The 20,835-nt window shown below is 41.0% G+C and overlaps 1 protein-coding gene across 1 annotated transcript in view; it reads right to left on the minus strand.

The window, feature by feature from the left end:
- Positions 1-2,874: 2,874 nt before the first annotated feature.
- SLC12A8 (solute carrier family 12 member 8) overlaps positions 2,875-20,835 on the minus strand; it is a 138,603-nt gene continuing 120,642 nt past the window's right edge. The window contains 4 exon segments of the mRNA XM_046003791.1: positions 2,875-3,370; positions 6,952-7,012; positions 14,373-14,490; positions 15,052-15,140. Coding sequence (XP_045859747.1) covers positions 3,208-3,370; positions 6,952-7,012; positions 14,373-14,490; positions 15,052-15,140 — 431 coding nt within the window. The 3' untranslated portion in view covers positions 2,875-3,207.

Here is a 20,835-nt window from a genome sequence, read left to right on the forward strand (position 1 = left end):
ATCCTGACTGTGCTGACAGTTTTAAATACCCTTTAGGTGAGTAAATTCTGTCAGAATGATCCAGTAACACCTACGTCTCATTTTTCTGACAACTGTTTGCAACTGACCTTTGTCCCCACACAAGTTGTATACAACATCTCTAAAGTGCCACCCAGATCCCTTCTGTCGCACCTGTCTCTGGGGCCAAGGCCATCTGTTCCCTCTCAGCCACCCCTGCAGAGACCAGTTCTGCTGGGCTCCAGTCAGTTTCACGTGCACGGGTTGCTGCTTACTGCAGAACTCGGTAGGTCCTCCCAGAGTGCCAGTCACAAGTGTGGGCAGGAGTCAGGCTGGGAGCTGGGTTATGTCTCATGGCTAACCTTTGACCATGGGAAACAAAAACCAGTGGAGGAATTCTCATCCTTTCCTTCCTCTGCAAGAAGGTCTTGAGATGCAGGTGTCTCTACAGGTTCTCAGAAGGGTCCTTTGAGATGAAGCGTTCAGCTGCCCCTGATAATAAATGGTTACTAAGTCAATGCCAAGTCTCCCTCCCTGAGTCACTACCATTTCTCTCACTCCTGCTTCCCTGGCTGCACCCTCAGGAAAGCAGTAGCACATAAACTTCTGCTTTCTGGGGATCCCAGCTAAGATCCAATGACCACTGTACTGGTTACTATTACTATTTAGGCAATATGATTGGGTTAAGCACAAGATTTTTTGGACATAATTAGATGATTCAGTATATTTAGTATCTATATCCCATGCTAGACTGTGAGCTGTTCATTTAGGTATCCCCAATACTGAGTGGAATGCTGGAATTCTTCACCCCACTCTCCTCTTACTCTTTTCTGTGACATTAACCATATTGGCAAAGTTCTTATCTGGATACTTGAATCTTCTGCTATGGATGGTTTTCAAACTCAGTACCCTCGTTTTTGGTGGGGTTACTTTTTTTCAGCCTGTTATGCAAAATTCAAAAGAACTAAATGCCATATCATTAGAGGCTTCTCGGGTAGGCTGAAAAGTGGTACCCCAAAGGATAGTCATATCCCAATCCTTAAGACTCTTGAGATGGGTATCCTGGATGGTGTGTGTCGACCCTAAAGGCCATCACACGCATCCTTATGAGTGAGGCAGAGGCTGACATCACATACATGGAAGAGAGGGGGTGTGACCATGGAGCAGAGAGACTTGAAGGTGCTGGCCATGAAGATGGGAGTGATGTGACCACAGGGCAAAGACTGCCCACAGCCACCAGAATCTGGAGAAGGCAAGGAGAGAATTCTCCCCAGCAGTCAGAACCCATGGAGGGAGCGCAGTGCTGCTGTGACACTGGATGTCTGGCCTCCAGAACTATGGGGATACATTTCAGAAACTTAGAGCAGTTTCTTTTTGAAAAGGGTCTTCAGAGATCACCAACCTGGCCCTCATGAATACAGTCACTTTATGTTGCTACTATTTCCCACATGCCTACTGAGTTGGTTGAAGTTGTTTGTTATAATGTTTGGAAGTCTGATGTTTGGCTCAAATGGTGCATAGGCAATAATTGTAAACTTGACCTCATTTTCCAGGAGAGAATGAGATCCAACTATCCCCTAGTCATGACCTTCCCCTCACACTGGCTTTAAGCTCTTCCATCCAGCAGACGAGCACACCCCAGCGTGGGCCTCGAGGATGGCTTACGTGGAATCGCTGAAGCACTCATTAAAAATGTCAAGTCCAGGGCCACCTGTGGTGGGTCAGTCAGGTAAGTGTCTGCCTTGGGCTCAGGTCATGATCCCGGGGTCCTGGGATGGAGAGCATCAGTCCCCGCTAAGTGGGAAGCCTGCTTCTCCCTCTCCCTGCCCCTGCCTCATGCTCTCTCTTGCGCTCGCTCTGTCTCAAATAAATATACAAAATCTTAAAACAACAAAAAAGTCAAGTCCAGGACTCTGCCCCAAACCTACTGAAAACAAAACAAAAACAAACAAACAAAACCTATGGATGGGGTGCAGAAATTTGCACTTTTAACAAGCCTCCCAGACTTTAACAAGTCTCCACACATTGGCTATTGGTAGGAACGTCTACTACAGAAGAAATGGGTCATGATGGACCCTGGGTACTTCCCTGTCGCTTAGCAGGAGAACTCTCACTCCTGAGCTAGGTGCTGAACTCACCAGGGGGAAGCTGCTGCCCTTGCCCCCAGGATGGCGTGCTTGTGATGAATGCCACCGTGAGCTCATCAAGGAACCAAAACACTCTTGTCCCCTTGCCCGCTCCTACCGTGAAACAGCTGCAAAGGTGTCCACAGAGCTGGGGCCCACAAAATCTTCTGAGAACATGAGTCACCATTACGTATCTCACGGTAATTTAACTTTTTAATTAAAAAGACTTTCCCTAAACAATAATAGCTTGCAAACGCATGTGCCCTTTGATCTCACAATTCCACTTCTGGGAATATCCTACGGATAGACTCTATGCTTGTACATATGTACAAGATTATTCACTGCAGAACTGATTGTAATAGAGAAACATGGGAAATGATCCAAATGTCATCATTGTGGAACTGATGAAATAAATTATGCCACTTTGATACAATGGAAAGTAATGAGGAAACTGTATAGGTATTGGTATGGAAATGTCTCCAAGGGGAAAAGCAAGGTGCAGAACACATGTATAATACACTACCTTTTGTGGATAAAAAGGGAGTAACAGGAATCCACATTCCTCTTTACTTGTATATTCATAAAGAAATGCTGGAAGTACATCTAAGAACAGTGGTTGCCTCTGGGGCAGGGGATGAACGTAGGAGGAACAAGGATGGGAGGGGACGCTTTCACATTATGATATAGGATTATCCTTTGGGTCTTAGAACCATGTGAGTGTATTATTTATTCAAAAAAATAAATAATACAATAAAATTTAAAATAGTCATTTATTGTGGCCTCCAGAGCAAGTAACCTGGTGTGATTCTCCACACCTGCAAGTCTTGACGTCCGTGTGGGGCTCTCCAAACTGGGTGCATGTTGTGGAGACCGCAGGCCTTCCGGTGGTTCCCTGGGGGAGACGGGTGCTCCAGACCAGACTGCTGATTTCCACAGTCCAAGCCAGCAGGGGGAGGACAGGTCTCTGAGATTCTTACTGAGGAGAACCAGCATCATGAAGGTTCTGGGATCTGGATCCATTGCGCCCTGGCCGGCTCCAAGGCAGGAGGGTCCTTGGGCTGCCTGCTAATGAGTAGTCAGTCCCTCAGTACTGAGACAGCAGCTGTTCACGACTCACAAGGGAGGAGTGGTGGTAGCGATCGCGAGCGGCGAAGTCCGCATTCTCCTGGGTGAGCTGAGTCATCTCCATGTCAACCCTAGCCAGGGACGGTGCCAAAATTATCTGCTCTTGGGGAGATCTCAAGCTCCTTTGGTGAGAGAAACACAGAGGTGGTCAGAACCAAAGACAGAGCGCTAAGCGGTGGAGCTGGGTCTGCTCTGGGAGAGAGCAGTGCTTCGCACAAGGGCCATTGTGCTTATTATTTTGTATTTATTTAACATGCATTTAAATAAGATAACCGCGGAACACTGTATGTGTAATAGTTTATGAACCCAAACTATAAAAAGTAAGGATCAAATAAAATAAGGAGAGTGATATTTATCTCTCTTTAGTGGAAACATAAGAAAATGTACCCACCCAATGGGAGACGACCCACAAGATAACCTTCCACAAGGTGACATATTGGGGTTCTATGGCTTTTCTTCACTTTCCTGTCAAACGAAATCATGGAATGGAGAGGCTGGAAAACTGAGAAGAGCAGAAAGAGATGCTTTCTCTTTGGTTCGTTGGAAAGAACCTTGAACAAAGAATGATTTCCAGGGCTGAGGTTTACAGAGGAAACTGCTACGAGGGGAAGTGCAAAGGCTTTTGACACTAAATTGGCCTGAAGACAAAAAGTACATCCTGATGTGGATTCCATGGTCACTGAAGTGTCTCCATACAGTTGGAGTCAGAATAAACCGTAAAGAAAAATGTCTGGGAGACAAGAGGAAAGTGCTACAGGCAGAATGCAGTAAGGAAAGAGAGTCACCTCCCTGCCACTCATCAGCTTCATCGCCGTAGGCCAGCTCTTCAGTCACCTCCCCTGCCTTATTTTCTCATTTTTCCTGGTCCCCTTCAGTTTCCTCAGTCTGTGGTAGGTCCTGTTCCCCCCCCCCAAAGATTTTATTTATTTATTTGACACAGAGAGAGATCACAAGTAGGCAGAGAGGTAGGCAGAGAGAGAGAGGAAGAAGCAGGCTCCCTGCTGAGCAGAGCCTGATGCGGAGCTTGATCCCAGGACCCTGAGATCATGACCTGAGCCAAAGGCTGAGGCTTAACCCACTGAGTCAGCCCAGCGCCTGAGAAATCCTACCTGAGGCATGGATTGCCTCCTCAAAATTTTACTCAGAAAGAATCATCCACTTTGTGAGTACTAATGTTCTGTTCTTTAAAGAATATATTTGACAATTATCTTAAAAAGGCAGCAATCTAATGTTCTAAACTTGTGGAACCTCAGTAGAAAGCTCTAGCTGCCTCTGGGCAAAATGTCCTGTTACAGAAGTTTAGATCACAGGACTAAGGCTTGAAGCCACTTGCTGAGAACATCCCTAAATTAGATAGAGGGAGATTTTTCTGAGAAATGAGGGAACGTCTATAAAGGTCGAATCTGCAAGATGTAAGGTCAAGAGGTAACATTCAGTCAACATACAAGTGTTTTTTGCCGATCAATTATTTTTGTTAATGGCTTTTTTTTTTTTTTTCCTAAGGTGAAACCATTGTATTCTTCTGAGTTCAGGGAAACACTATGTTTCCCTTTTAGACTAGAACAGCCTGAGAATTCTCACCTGGGCAATTGCTAGGACTTCTGAAAAGAAAACCTTCTCAAGGTCAGGCTTCATTTCACATAATTCTGGGAATTGTATGTGTAATGGAAGCACATAGCCAAGTTCCTTTGCCCGAACACATTCTATAATATTATCCTTCGGTTTTGAAAAGCAACTGGGACTATAGTTGGGAGAGGGGGAAACAAACCTTCAAAACTACCAAACAGCCATTTCTCCTTTTAAGTGAATCATCCTTTCTTGGTCCTTTCAACCTCTTGGATGACCACCACAGGACCTCAGCCAGGAGCCGCGTGAGGTGGCAAGCGTGGTGTTGAGACAGAGCAGAGACCTTCACCACCCACATCACAAGCCCGCAGAGCTATGAACAGTGTGTACTGGGTCCCCTCCAACCAACCCACTATCCTTCTCTAAGAATAATCTCCTCCGAAGACATTGTTTTTTTCCTAAGTAGTATTACAGTGACCTCAGAGGTGAAATTCCTGGAATTCAAGTGCAACTTAAGGAGGAGTGACCTCCCAGGGTCACTTATAGGCTTTACAACCAGAAATATGCCTAAAAATATTCCTGTGAATCAGATAAGGCCAAGTACTCTCAACCACACACCTCTTGCAGCTCGATTCTGCAGGCAGCTTCTACACAGAACTTGTGTTCACTCAGCCTCTACTTTCCCTCAGGACGAGGTGGTAGGGGAGAGAGATCAAGTCACTCAACCTGGTGCTCCAGACTGGAAGAGAGACTGGGGAGGGGGGGCAACCCGCCCCCTCCTATCGCTGCACAAAGGACAAAAGCCATCGTCCTGGCAGAGGACAGGGGTCTCCCCCCCCCACACCAGCTCCTCCCAGTCCTCTCCCTGGTGGTTCCCAGAGCCCTGCTCCTTTTGGTTCATCATCCTAGGCTCTAGCACCAACGTTTCCTTTCTTCTGTCGACTTGAACAGACTAGAGGGCTTACAAAGGTTGTCTTTAAAAAGGATTCTTAGGAGGGAGGAATGGGGAGTTACTGTTTAGTCAGCATAGACTTTCTGTTTTGCAAGATGGAGAGTTCTGGAGATGGATGGTGGTGATGGTTGCACAATGGTGTGAATGAACTAATGCCACTGAACCATACACTTAAAAATGGTTAAGATGGGGGCACTGGGTGCCTCAGTTAAGCATCTGACTCTTGATCTCAGCTCAGGTCTTGATCTCAGGGTTGTGAGTTCAAGCCCAGTGTGGAGCCTACTTAAAAAAAAAGTGGTTTAAGATGATAAGGTCTATGACATGTCTGTTTTACCACAATTTTTAAAAATGGAAAGAAAAAAAAAAAGGATTCTGAATTTACATGTGGGATCAATGGGAAAGGCTCTGATCATCCATTAGCAACGCCAGGGCACAGAAGGTGGCAATATCGGGAAGGGCAACCCAGACATCTCTAGTTTCAGAAACAAACCAACAAAATGAAACCAAATGAACGCTTGGTTGGGTCCTGCCTGGATTTTCCCAGCCCGCAGCCCTGGCTCCTCACTGGTATTGAAAGGGGAGGGAAGTGATTTTCCAGAGTCCTGAGGCCTTCAAAGTTGAGGAAGCATTGTACCGGAAGGGTGGAGGAGGAACAGGAAAGAGATGAGGGCACTCCTGAAATCGTACCTTCTCCATGAAGCCTCCTCCTACTTCTCCCTTTCTCTGTGTATTTGAACATGGAGGGGCCACAGAAATCCTCTAGAATCTCTGCTGTGTTTCTGTACTTGACCTCTGCTTGTTCGCCGATACAATCACATCAACCGCCCCTGATTTGAGATGGCAGAAGGGGTGACCTTGAGGCCTTAATCTTGTGTCTGATAGTGTATTGAAGCTGGTGTGTCTTAGACTGGGAACTTGCTGACTCAGCACACAGCAATCTGATTCTAGATAAACCTTCTGTTCATGATTCCTGAGGGTATGAAGGCAAGACTTGAGCCAGAGAAAGCTTCTGCTGAGCTGAGACGGGGGTGTGGGGGTGGGGGGGCTGGGGTGGCTGGGTGGTGGAAGGCAAGGAGGAACAGAGTCTGAGCATCGTTGAGGTTGTCAGATGTCAGGTTCCCACACATAGTTCACTTAAACCTAGCCAGGGACGGGACACCCCGAGTACCTCCCATTAGCACAGACCTGCAGGAGAGGGTCACAAGGGACTTCATCCACCTGAAGAAGCTGAAGCTGGAAGCTGATCCTGCAGGGAAAACATATACATAAGTATTAATAAAGGCTCGACATCCAGAAGCCCAGTTTTTTTGTTGTTGTTGTTTTGCTTTTTAGTTGACAGACAGCGATCACAAGTAGGCAGAGAGGTAGGCAGAGAGAGATGGAGAAGCAGGCTCCCAGCTGAGCAGACAGCCTGATGTGGAGCTCAGTCCTAGGACCCTGGGATCATGACCTGAGCCAAGGGCAGAGGCTTTAACCCACTGAGCCACCCAGGTGCCCCCAGAAGTCCAGTTTTAATAGTGTGAACATATACTCCCTGACACACACACAGAATTAGCACAAAATCTTTCTTTCCTTTTTCAGTTTAACTAAAACTCATTTATTGCAAGACTCTGACAGCAACCTACTAAGGACTTTGTTCCCATATATAGTGTTTAAAAATTTCTTGCAAAAATTTCTAAAATCCAAAATCCCAAGAAAGAAACTAAAGACATACTACAGAGGAAAAAGCAGAGGATTTGCCAACTTCAGTCTTAGGAATCTAAAATTTTCTGATAATTTTTTTCTGTTAGATTCAAATTGATAATATGTTAAATACATGCTATAAAAATCCCCTACTAGACCATTCACCCTTTAAGCATAGAAAGGATGTCATTTTCATCTTGGAACCTCACAGTACAACACCCACAGGATCTGGCTCTGGGGACGTTTCTATAGGCGTTAAGTGAATCACTTAGCTCAGTATACAGCCACGTCAGAGCTGAAGCTTGAAGTGAGATTACTGTGGTACTGGCCAAGTATCCTGACATTGGACACACTGATTCATATAGAACTTATCACCTTTTTTTTTTAATCCACCCCTCCTTTAATGTGGTTTTTTATTTTCTTTTTAAAGATTTTATTTATTTATTTGACAGACAGAGATCACAGGTAGGCGGAGAGGCAGCCAGAGAGAGAGGAAGGGAAGCAGACTTCCTGCTGAGCAGAGAGCCCGATGCGGGGCTCAATCCCGGGACCCTGGGATCATGACCTGAGCTGAAGGCAGAGGCTTTAACCCACTGAGCCACCCAGGTGCCCCTAATGTGGGTTTTAAAAAAATAATCTCATATAATAAATTAGATGTAACTTCAGGAAATCAAATCAAATGTAGTTTCAGAAAATGCTTCTCCAAATTGTGTATCTGTCTATCTAAATGGCTGGTTTAAAACTGGTTGATAAGATAGTATTTAGTGTATAATCAGGACGTTAGCATTATGGGATACAGAAACCAACCAATCTGGAGCTCTCACCGCCAATCACCTTCTTTGTTAAATTCCCATACACCAAGCCAATACTCCCCTGCCCTGAATCATCCCAGGGCCAGGTACTGGATAGCTGGTGACCATTCTTATACCCCAGCCCACCAAAATTATTCAAACCATCCAATCCTAAACATGTTCATCTACCTCCTTGCCTTGCCCATCCCTTCCCATTAAAACTCCAGTAATGGCTCTGGGTCAAGTTCTCCTCTCTTCTTGACCAACCCTGCTCCTTCCCCTTTTGGCCCTGAGTTGTTGCCCTGCCTCCTGTTTCTAGGGATCTGTCAGTATAAACTTCTTCCTTTGTGACTGTCATTTCTCTGTGTGTGTATCTTACCATTTTTGTGCCTGTGTTTAATCTTACTAATTAAAAGAAATTAGTACATTTTTAGAACAAACTACATGTATTTAAAGTACAAAATTTGGAAAGTGTGACCCATGTATGTACTGTAAAGCCATCACCACAAACAAGATAATGAACATATCCATCACCTCCAATAGCTTCCTTCAAGCTGCTTCATAAGACCTCCCTCCCATGCATCCCCCCACCCACGAATCCCATCCAAAGGCAACCACAGATCTGCTGTCATTATAGATTAGCTTGAATTTTCAGTAATTATATATATGCAAAAAAGTACACTATGCACTCTTTTTGTCTGGTTTATATATAAATTATATATAAAATATTAATTATACACATATGAAATACTATACTATATACTCTTTCAGTCTGGTTTCTTTGACTCAGCATCTCTATCTTGAGATTCATTCATGTCACTGCATGGATCAATAGTCCATACTTTTTTTTTTTTTAAGATTTTATTTATTTATTTTTCAGGGAGATAGAAAGAGAGAACACAAGAGGGTGAGTGGCAGGCAGAGGGAGAAGAAGGCAGAGGGAAAGAAGCAGCCTCCCCACTGAGCAAGGAGCCTGACATGGGACTGCACCCCAGGACCCCGGACCATGACCTGAGCCAAAGGCAAACACTTAACAACTGAGCCACCTAGGTGAGCCTTAATGCCCATTCTTAAAAAAAAGTTCATCCTTTTTATTGCTGAGTAGTATTCCATTGTATGGCTATACTACAATTCATTTATAGAGTCACCTCTTGGTGGACATTTGAATTGTTTCCAATTTGGGCCTCTTTACAAATTAAGCTGCTTTGAATATTCATGTGCATTTTTTTTATGGCCACGTGCTTTCATTTCGCTTGGGTAAATAACTAGGACCCCGTAGCTAGTTCATATAGCAGGTGTATGTTTAACTTTACTTACCTACTTACTTATTTATTTACTTATCTATTAATTTATTTATTAAATTTTAATCTAATATTGCTAACATACAGTGTTATATTAGTTTCAGGTGTACATTATAGCAATTCAACAATTCCCTACATCACTGGGAGCTCATCACCAGTTCACTCCTTCATCCCCATCCCCTATTTTATCCATCACCGCACCCACCTCCCCTGTTTAACTTGTTAATAAACTGCCACACTGTTTTATGAAGTGATTGTATCAATTACATTCCCACCAGCAGTATGTGATAGTCCTAGTTACTCCATATCTTCAACGACAGGTGGCATGGTCAGTATTTTTTTTTTATCGTCAGTACTTTTAATTTTAGTCATATTAATAGGTGTATAGTAGTCTGTTGTGATTTTAATTGCATTTCTTAGTGAACATGCATGTTGTGCATCTTTTCATGTGCTTATTTGCCATCCATTAATGTTCTTTGATGAGATCCATTTAAAATCTTTGCCTGTTTTTGTTGTCATTTCCTTACTATTGAATTTTGAGAGTTTTTATGTATTCTAGATACAAGTCCTTTATTGGATATGTGAATTGCTAATATTTTCCCACAGTCTATGGCTTGCCTTTGCATTTCTTTCTTTCTTTCATTTTTTAAAAAGATTTTATTTATTTATTTATTTGACAGAGAGAGAGAAAAAGCACAAAGATGGGGAGTGGGAAAAGAAGAAGCCAAAAGGGACTTGATCCCAGGACCCTGGGATTATGACCTGAGCTGAAAGCAGATGCTTCACCAACTAAGCCACCCAGGCGCCCCAAACCTTGCATTTCTTTACTAGTATGTTTGGAAGATCAGAGTTCTTAATTTTGATGAAGTCCAATTTATCAACTCTTTTCCTGCGTTGCGTGTTGTATCTAAGAAATCTGCCTCATTCAGCCACAGTTTCTTATATTTTATTTTAGAAATTTTATAAGTTTAGGTTTTACATTTAATTCTATGATCTATTTCGAGTTACTTTCATAGTGTACGATGTATGCAATTGCAGCTTATTTTTTGAAAATGGATTTCCAATTTTAGTAGCATCATATGCTAAAAAGACTTTTCTTCCACTAAATTGTCTTTGTACTGTTTCTTAGACTTTCTGTTTTGGCTACTGATTTGTCTATCTTGATGCCAGTACCATGCTATCTCAATTGCTTTAGCTTATAATCAGTCTTGAAATCAGGTAATGTAAGTTCAACTCTGTTCTTTTACAAAGCTATCTGGACTATTCTTGGGATTTATGCATTTCCATGTAAATATTTTGGAACCTGCTTGCCAGTTGCTCCACAAAAGGCAGCTGAGATTTTGACTGGGATTGTGTCGAATCCATAGAACAATCTGGGGAGAACTAACATTAAGAATATTGAATCTTGGGGCGCCTGGGTGGCTCAGTGGGTTGAGCCGCTGCCTTCAGCTCGGGTCATGATCTCAGGGTCCTGGGATCAAGTCCCGCATCGGGCTCTCTGCTCAGCAGCGAGCCTGCTTCCCTCTCTCTCTCTCTGCCTGCCTCTCTACTTGTGATCTCTCTCTGTCAAATAAATAAATAAAATCTTAAAAAAAAAAAAAAAAAGAATATTGAATCTTGGGGCACCTGGGTGGCTCAGTGGGTTAAAGTCTCTGCCTTCGGCTCAGGTCATGATCCCAGGGTCCTGGGATCGAGCCCCACATCAGGCTCTCTGCTCTACGGGGAGCCTGCTTCCTCCTCTCTCTCTGCCTGCCTCTCTGCCTACTTGTGATCTCTGTCTGTCAAATAAATAAATAAAATATTTAAAAAAAAAGAATATTGAATCTTCCAATTCAAAAATACTGTACATCTCTTCATTTATTTCTTTAATTTCCTCTCTAATTTCTTCTCAAAAATGTTTGTAGTTTTTCTCTTGTTTGTGAATATTCACTAATTAATTTAGAATGTTAAACCAACCTTGAATTCTGGGCACATCCATTTTGTTATGATGTATTATCCTTTTTATACATCTTTATATTCAACTTGTAAAAATTTTGTTAGGACTTTCTGCATCTACATCATGAGGGATATTGGTGTAGAGCTCTCCAAAGAGTTTCTATAGAATTAATATTCTTCCTTCCTTAAATATCTGGCACTTTGCATTAGTGAAGCCATCTGGGCCTAGAGTTTTCTCTGTGGGCAGGTTTTTATTTATTTTTATTTAATCATTTACTTTAAAGATTTTATTTATTTATTTGACAGAGAGAGAGAGAACGCACTCAAGCAGGCAGAGGGGCAGGCAGAGGGAGAGGGAGAAGCAGCTCCCCACTGATCAGAGAGCCTGACTCGGGGTTCAATCCCAGGATCCTGGGGTCGTGACCTAAGCTGAAGGCTTAACCGATGGAGTCACCCAGGTGCCCCTGTGGGCAGGTTTTCAGTGACAAGGTATTTAGATTACCTAAATAGCCCTATATTCTAGAGTGAGCCTTGATATTTCCAACTTTCGAGGAATTTGTCCAGTTTATCTCAGTTGCCAAATTTATTGGCATATAGCTGTTTATAATATTTCTTTGTTTTACTTTTAATACCTGTAGATGCTAGTAATATCATCTCTCCCACTCCTGATATTGGTAGTTTTGTGCCTTTTCTCCTTTTATACTGATCAGTCTAGCTGGAGGTTTGTCAATTTTATTGATCTCGTATAACCAGATTTTTGTCTTATTGCATTCTCTCTATATAAAATTTTTATTGATTTCTATTTTGATCTTTATTTTTTCCTTTTTTATTCTTATTTGGGTTTAATCTGCTCTTCCTTAGTTTCTTAAGTTGGAAATTGGGGTCATTGATTTCAGAAATTTCTTCTTTTCTTTTTCTTTTTTTAAAAATTTTCAGTAGTTAACATACTGTGCAATATTGGTTTCTAATATATAATATAATAATATATATCTTTCTAATATATGCATTCAATGTGTATAAATTTCCTTCTAACTACAGAATTAGTTCCATCCCATAATTTTGAAATGTTACTTTTTCATTTTTGTTTGATTCAAAATACTTTGTAATTTCACTTATTATATTTTCTTTGGGCCATCAGTTATTTAGTTTCTTGAGTTTATCTTAGTCATTTAGTGTTCTTTAGTTTCTAAACATTTTGATAACTGGAATATCATTCTATTACTTATTTCTAATTTACCTTCCCCTTAGTCAAAGAACATACTGTGTTCTTGAATTTGCTCGAATGCTTTTAAATTTATTTAATCTTTTTAAAAACTTTTAACAGTTGGGGCTCCTGGGTGGCTTGAGTGGTTGGGCGACAGCCTTTGGCTCAGGTCATGATCCCAGAGTTCAAGGATCCAGTCCTGCATTGGGCTCCCAGCTCAGTAGGGAGGCTGCTTCTCCCTCTGACCCTCTCCCCTCTCATCCTCTCATGTTCTCTCTTACTCTAACTCCCTCTCAAATAAATTAAAAAAAAAAAAACTTTAAAAATTTATTAAACATTTTTTAATCCTAGACTATGGTCGATCCTGGTAAATGTTTCATGTATATATTTTTTTAAAGATTTTATTTATTTATTTGACAGTGACCACAAGTAGGCAGAGACGCAGGCAGAGAGAGAGAGGAGGAAGCAGGCTCCCCACTGAGCAGAGAGCCCGATCTGGGGCTCGATCCCAGGACCCAGGATCATGACCTGAGCCAAAGGCAGAGGCTTTAACCCACTGAGCCACCCAGGCACTGCTGTTTCATGTATACTTGAAAGGAATGCATATTCTGTTATTGTTGGGTGGAATACTCTATAAATGTCAGTTTGGTCAAGTTTGTTGACAATGTTCTTCAAGTCCTCTAAAGGCTTATTGATGTTATGCCTACTTATTTCAGCAATTATTGAGAGAGAGATATTGGAATCTTGACTATAATTATGAACTTTCCTATTTCTTTTTGAAGTTCTGTCAGGTTTTACATCATGTTATTAAAGCTCTGTTTCTAAGTGTGTAAGTATTAAGGTTTGTTTTGTCCTCTTGATGAATTTTTCCCTTTACTTTTCTGAAATCACCCTCTTTATCTCTGGCAATATTCTGTTCTCTGAAATCTATTTTGTCTGGTGTTCATACAATTACTTCAGTTTTGTTTTGATTCATGTTATCATTGTATTACCTTTTCCCTCCCTTTTGCTCTTAATATATTTTGGCCTTTCTATTTAAAGTACATTTCTTGTAGGCAGCATATAGTTGGATCATGATTTTTTTATTCCATCTGACAATCTCAGGGTTTAACCATTTAACTGGGAATGTTTAGACCATTTATATTTAGTGTGCTTATTCATATAGAAAGGTTTACGTAAAGCACCTTGCTATTTGTTTTTTGTTTGTCTCATATGTCCTTTGTTATCATTTTCTTTTTTCCTGTTCTATTTCACTTTGAGTGCTTTGTAAATTCAATTTTATCTTCTTTATTGGCTTTTTAGCTATACTTCTTTGTTGTATTTTATTGGTTGCTTTAGGGTTTGTAGTATACCTTTTTAAGTTATTATGGTCTACCTTTAAGTGATCTTATAATATTTCACATTAGTATCAGAAAGCTGAAACAGCATATTTCCATTTCTTTCTTCCAACAATAAAATTGTTGTTAACAATTTTATTGCCATATGTCTTCTGGCAACTAACAAGTTGTTATTATTTTTTATTTGTTACCATTTGTGTGCATGTTATATTTTTCCTCCTAAGCTATAAGCTACTTGAAAATGGGATTGAGAGCTGAGTCAGTGTCAGCATTTAATAGGTGCTCAAAATACATTTTTTCAATGAATGCTGAAAGAGAAGAAGGGAGATGGTAGCAAAAAGGCTCTGCTGCTTACCAAGGTGAAGCCCTGGACTGGCCCGACCAATGTAGAAATACACAACGGCAGCAACACCCATGTTAATGAGGGTGTAGACCCACTGGATCACAAACATGATAAGAAGAGACACAAAAGCCTGTGGAAACAAAGTAGGGAGGGCAAATCATCTAATGGTTTATCACATGGTAAGCAAGCCACAAGGCCAGGGCCATAAGAAACAAGAGTCCCTCTCATCAACCTCTGATCACTATAAATTCTGAATAGTTGAAGTTCACATATAATTCATAATTCATAACCTCACTTAAACAAATATTTGAGAAGACACCCACCTGAAAGTACCCATAATCAAATCTATCAATAAATAGATATTCTATCCTAGCTCCTTGTCCTACTCCTGCCTAGAAGAAACAAATTAGAGTGAAATTATGCTAATTTGGTATACCTAAAAATTTAGAGACCCAGAGGTTATCATAGATGATTAATTATTTTTAAAGTAAACCATTGATTAAAATAAGTAGTTCATTAAGTATAATCTTGCCATTTGTAGACTCATCTAAATTCTAATGTAACACACTTAAATCACATTGCTCCTAGTTAAGACTCTCCTTTCTCCTCTCCCCTATGCAGCCCCCTAGATTCACATTTCTAACGGAATTCTTTTCTCAAGCACAATTGAGAGAAAAATGAAGTTACTCACCCCTAACAGGGAGACCCAGGGGTTGCACAAGTGGGTATAGAAAGAAGTTGGTCTCTGGATATCTTGGAGCGGAGACTTCAGGAAGAAATCTAAAAAATAAATGAGCCAAATCTTTGGTTACCAATTTGTTACCAAACCCTTTTCTATTTTTATGAGCACACACCTATGAATTCCTCTCCTCCAATTTTATAACTCAGCTTAAAAATAATTTCCGTTCACCTCAGCCATTAACTCTCTTGACCACACTTAAGGTTTGCTTTACTAGTAACTTCACACTTTTTTTTTTAAAGATTTTATTTATTTATTTGACAGAAAGAGATCACAAGTAGATAGAGAGGCAGGCAGAGAGAGAGAGAGAGAGAGAGAGAGAAGCAGGCTCCCTGCTGAGCAGAGAGCCCGGCGCAGGACTCGATCCCAGGACCCCGAGATCATGACCTGAGCCGAAGGCAGCGGCTTAACCCACTGAGCCACCCAGGCGCCCTAACTTCACACTTCTAAATCATGATCTCAATCTATCTACCTCTCCTTATCACCTCTTCTTTCCCCCCCTTATTTCTCTGCTGTCTCTCACCCCAACTATTCATAGCCTACAAAGGGATCTTCAGTCAATTTGCCCTAGTATGTTTTTGCTTTCTATTACCTACCTCCTCTTTTCACTACCCTCTTACCTAGCTAAGAGTCTATGGTCCAAGACTAACAGCATTCCCTTGCTTACCTCACCTGCTTCTACACTTCAGCATTCCTCAGCAGTCTTATACCTAACCAACTCATTCTCCTACTCTCTGATGTAACAAATTTACAGCTTCTCCTCTCAAACGGAGATTTTATATTCTCTCATCACCAAATGTACCAATCTACTTGCATCTGTACCCTCTCTTCTGCCTTTCTTCTTTTCACAGTGGATGAACGGTCCTTAAGGACTTACCTAAGGCACACCCCTCCACTTGTGCCTTGTTCAAGGGTTTTGCCTTTGCATCATCATTTTCTCCATTCTTTACTCAATCATCCCCATCAAAGGCAAATATACTGTAATTTCTCCCACCTGAACAAATACTTCCTAATCCACTCCTTAGTTACTGCTCTATTTCTTCATCTTCTTTATAGCAAAACTCCTCACAAGAATTGTCTAAACAGTCTCTACCTCCCATTATTTCCTCAGCTCACTCTTACGATTGTATATAACATTCCACTAAGACTACTCTTCCTAAGGTTGTCAGTGACTTGAAACTTCTTAAATTCAATGGTCAATTAATATTCCTCATTCTACTGGACCTTTCAGACAGCATCTGACATATGTGATCTCTTTCTTCTTATTGAAACACCTTCTTCTTTTGGTTTCTAGGATACTTTACTCCCCTGGTTTTCCTCCTGTCTCACTGGCCACTCCTTCTCAGTCTCCTTTGCTGGCTTACCACCCCCTTCCAACTCCCAAATATTGGAATATCCCAGCATTTATTTATCCCTGGCACTCTTCTTATTTCCAAATATACTCATTCCTAGGAGATTTCATCTAGTCCCAAATGCTGATGTTCCAAGTTTACAACATCATCGACCTCTCCCTTGAACTGAAGTTTTGAGTACTTAGTTGTCTTCTTAATGTCTCCCCTTACCTAACAAGCACCTTAACCTGGCTAAAGCCGAAATCTAGTCTCCCCAAGTTTTCTTCATCTGAATAAATGATACCACTATTCACTCAACTATCCAAGATTTATGCTTAACCCTCTTTCTTCACACATATATCTATTCCATCTGTACTTCCTGTTGATTCTATCACCAAAATATATCCAAAATATGACCACTCCTTACCACTCCCTTGCTTCCATCCTAGTCCAAGCCATTTTCATCTTTCGTCTGATTTACTGTAGTGTGTTCCTACAGTAGAGACTACAGTCATAGTACATTTCTCAGGATCTCTTGCAGTGTGGTGTGGTCACATGACTAAGTTCTCACCACTGGAATACAAACAAAAGTGGTGAGTACCACTTTAGCACCAAGGTCTTTGAGAGAACAGGTATGGCTCTTCTCTGTGCCTGAAATCTGAACATGGTGACTGAGTCTTGACTTTATATGACAAGGTACTAAGGGATAATAAAGCCAAAAGAATGGAAGGAGCCTGAGTCCCAGAATCAGTGCAGGGAGGAGAGCATTCCTAGACTATTAGCGAAAGTGAGAAATAAATTTCCATTGTGTTTGAGCCACTTTATTTATTATTATTATTATAACAGTTTACTCTGCCTTAGTATATCTCCAACAGGCTTTGGCTCCTTCTCTTACCTCTCTCCGTACAATACATTCCTCACAAAGCCAGTGATTTTTTTTTTTTCTTTAAGTGACCTTCTTGAAGCCTGAACCTGAACCTGAACCCTGGTCTGCATGGTCCTACAGGGCACTGACCTCCACTTTCCTCACGTACTCATGTCCTACCTCTCTCCCCTGGCCCACTCCTCTCAAGTTACTGCTGGACTTCTGCTGTTCTTGGAACTTGCCAATCCTATGCTCACCTGTACCTTTATACATGTTATTTCTTCTGCCTGGAACTCTTCCCCCACATCTTTACATGGCTAACTACTTTATAATTAGATTCTCCATTAAAACATCCTCTTCTCTGGGGCTCCTGGATGGCTCAGTGGGTTAGGCCTCTCTGCCTTTGGCTCGGGTCGTGATCTCAGGATCCTGGGATCGAGTCCCACGTTGGGCTCTCTGCTCGCCGGGAGCCTGCTTCCTCCTCCTCTCTGCCTGCCTCTCTGCCTACTTGTGATCTCTGTCTGTCAAATAAATAAATAAAATCTTTAAAAATCCTCTTCTCAGAGATATCTTTTCTGATAAACCTGTCTGAAACAGTACCCTTTCTCCCCACCATCGTCTCTCTCTATTCTGTTACCCTGCTTTATCTTTCATCATAGTAGTTATCACTTACTGACATTATGGTATATATTTGTTTGTTTAATATGTGTCTTCCCCTACTAGGATGCAAGCTCAAGGACAGCTGAGACCTTCTATGTCTATTCAGAATGTTCCCTCACACCTGCAACAGTGTTTGAAATGTAGTAAATGTTCTACATATGTGGCCAAATGAATAAAGAACCCACCCTAGCCCCCAAAGTAGTCTCTATCCTTTCAACATCTATCTGCCTTCATCACGTGCTTCCAACTATTATACTTATCTTTTGTACTTCCATATCTTGAGGGCAATGACTGTCTTTTACATCTTAAATGTACATATTAAATGCCAAGATTTGGCATTTAGAAGTTTGTGTATAGGAAATGATGAGGAAGTATCTCCTCAATTGTGGATTAATATAAACTGCCAAAGTTTATGATTGATGTGAATTAATGGCTTTATTACTTTTTTTAAAAAGTAGGAATACTGTTCATTGCCATTCAATAAATTATACAATTTTAACATGCCCAAGGCATGATTCATTTTTTTCAGTCATAGGCTTAGTGAAATACAGTTGCCCCCTTGGTTTTTAAGAAGGAACAGCATTGGTTAAGGACTTAGATTTTTGCCTCTCTGAGATTTGTGAAATGTTAACCTCACCTTTTCACAGTTAATCTTAATCTCACACAACCTCAACCACCCTGTGCCTAAGGAAACCATACGGGTGTGTATGTTTTCTGAGGAACCTAGGGGGGAAACAGAAGGAAGGGGTGTGCCTTCCAGGCAAGCACAATGCAGTTTTATACATCAGCAGTGTGAGAGAGAACTCATGCAAGGATGCTCAACTACTATGAATAGGCACAACGAAGCAGGCAGACAGTTAATCAGAATTCTGAACAACTATGGTTTCAAAACCCTTCGATAGTGACTAAGAGAATTTTTTTCTATTGTCAAGGATTTTGCTGAAAGAAGCAAGTCTTACAGGCTAGTGTGGGAGGAGACAGTTTCTCATGTTATAAATTCTAGAATAATAACCAAGAAAGCAACTTTACTTTATCATGCCTTACTTGCAAAACAAACAGGTAAACAAAACCACACATCAGGCATGTTAAAAATATCAAATATAATAAACATAATTATGTCAATTTTTAAAATAAATAAATCTTATAGAAGTAATCTTATAGAAGTGACTTAAAATAAACAGTAAACATCTCTGAAAATGTACTCCATATCTTTATCAGAATAAATAAACACATACTTCAGGTTAACAGATATAAACTAAGAATGTGCATTTCTATAGTCCACAAAGGATCGTGTTTCAAGTCCATGTGGTATTTTTTTAGTTGTGGTATTAATCGATAATATAATTATTCTAACCACTTTCCAAATGTTGCACATTTATTTCTAATTTTTTATTAACACAAACAATGTAGCTATGACAATCTGGAACACAGCTGATGGTTTATTGTTTGGTTTGAGTTGTTTCTTTGATATACAATTCCCCCAAATAGATTTACAGAGTCAGGGCAGTTAAATAGTTTTATATTTCTTGTTACATCATAAAAAAATTCTCCAGAGAGAATGAACCAGAGATGTTATGTCAATTAAAAAGCAATAATAAAAATCAGAAATTTAAAAAGAAGAAGAAGGGGGGATGGGGAAGAGGAGGAACCAGAGGGACTGTCAGCTATGGTAATGTGAAGAGGTCAGTGAATCCTCTTCACAAGAAGTAAGTATACAACCGGACAAAATAACAAAAGCCAATCACTCAGGGCTCTACAATTTACCAAATGGAGGCAAATAATTAAGGAATATTTCTTTTTCAGGGCACCTGGGTGGCTGAGTGGATTAAGCCTCTGCCTTCAGCTCAGGTCATGATCTCAGGGTCCTGGGATCGGGTCCCGCATCAGGCTCTCTGCTCGGCAGGAAGCCCGCTTCCTCCTCTCTCTCTCTCTCTGTTTGCCTCTCTGCCTACTTGCGATCTCTCTCTGTCAAATAAATAAGTAAAATCTTAAAAAAAAAAAAGAAAAGAAATATTTCTTTTTCAAAAACTGCTGGAACTGAATGTGAGAACAGTTAGAGCCTATGATTCGGCCTCCCATCCCCATCCCAGTTCTTACCAGTGTGGAGCTAGTCAGAAACCAGCAGTTTTGCTTCCAGAGGAAGCAAACCCGAGTTGTGCCTTTATAAGCTAAATGTGGTGAGTACAGTAGAAAATTGAGAGGGGAAAGTCCTCAGCTTTGCTAGCCTGAGGTTGTGAACTCACCTAGGGCAAGCAGTGGGCCAACCAGAAATTTGATGGAAAGATCTAGAAATGAGAGAGCCACAGAAAGACTATATCTCCCTGTATTTCCCTGACTGACTGGAAATAATGCTCCTGCCTGAGGAGACCAGAGAGACTGGCAAAAAGTAAAAGCTAGGGGAGAATGGAGAACTAGCTGCAACTTTGACTGCTTCCCAACCTACACAGATCCACTGGCAGAGGGTGGAGCCTTGTGGGCCATGTAGACTCAAGGGCAACCCCCAGGAAGCCAGGCTAAAAATTAAAAACAAGAATAAAAAAACCGAGTAGGAACATCAGAATCCACACACCACAGAAGAGAGAGATTCCATAGTTCAAATCTAGGAAATTTACTAAAACAAACAAAAACTTGGACATATATATCAGAATCAGGAGTTGCCTCACTGTATTACCTAAATTGTCTGTTATTCAACCAAAAATTACAAGACATGCAAGAAATAGAAAATTGACCCTGCTCTGGAGAAAAAGCAATCAAAAGAATCTGACTGAGTGGGCCTGCATGTTGGGTTTAGCAGACAACAACTCCAAAGCATCTAGTATCATAAATATGTTCAAAGAATTAAATAAAAATACAATGTCACGGGCTCCTGGGTGGTTTAGT

Source organism: Meles meles, chromosome 4 (genome assembly GCF_922984935.1).
Source record: "Meles meles chromosome 4, mMelMel3.1 paternal haplotype, whole genome shotgun sequence".
NCBI classification, from domain to species: Eukaryota; Metazoa; Chordata; class Mammalia; order Carnivora; family Mustelidae; genus Meles; species Meles meles.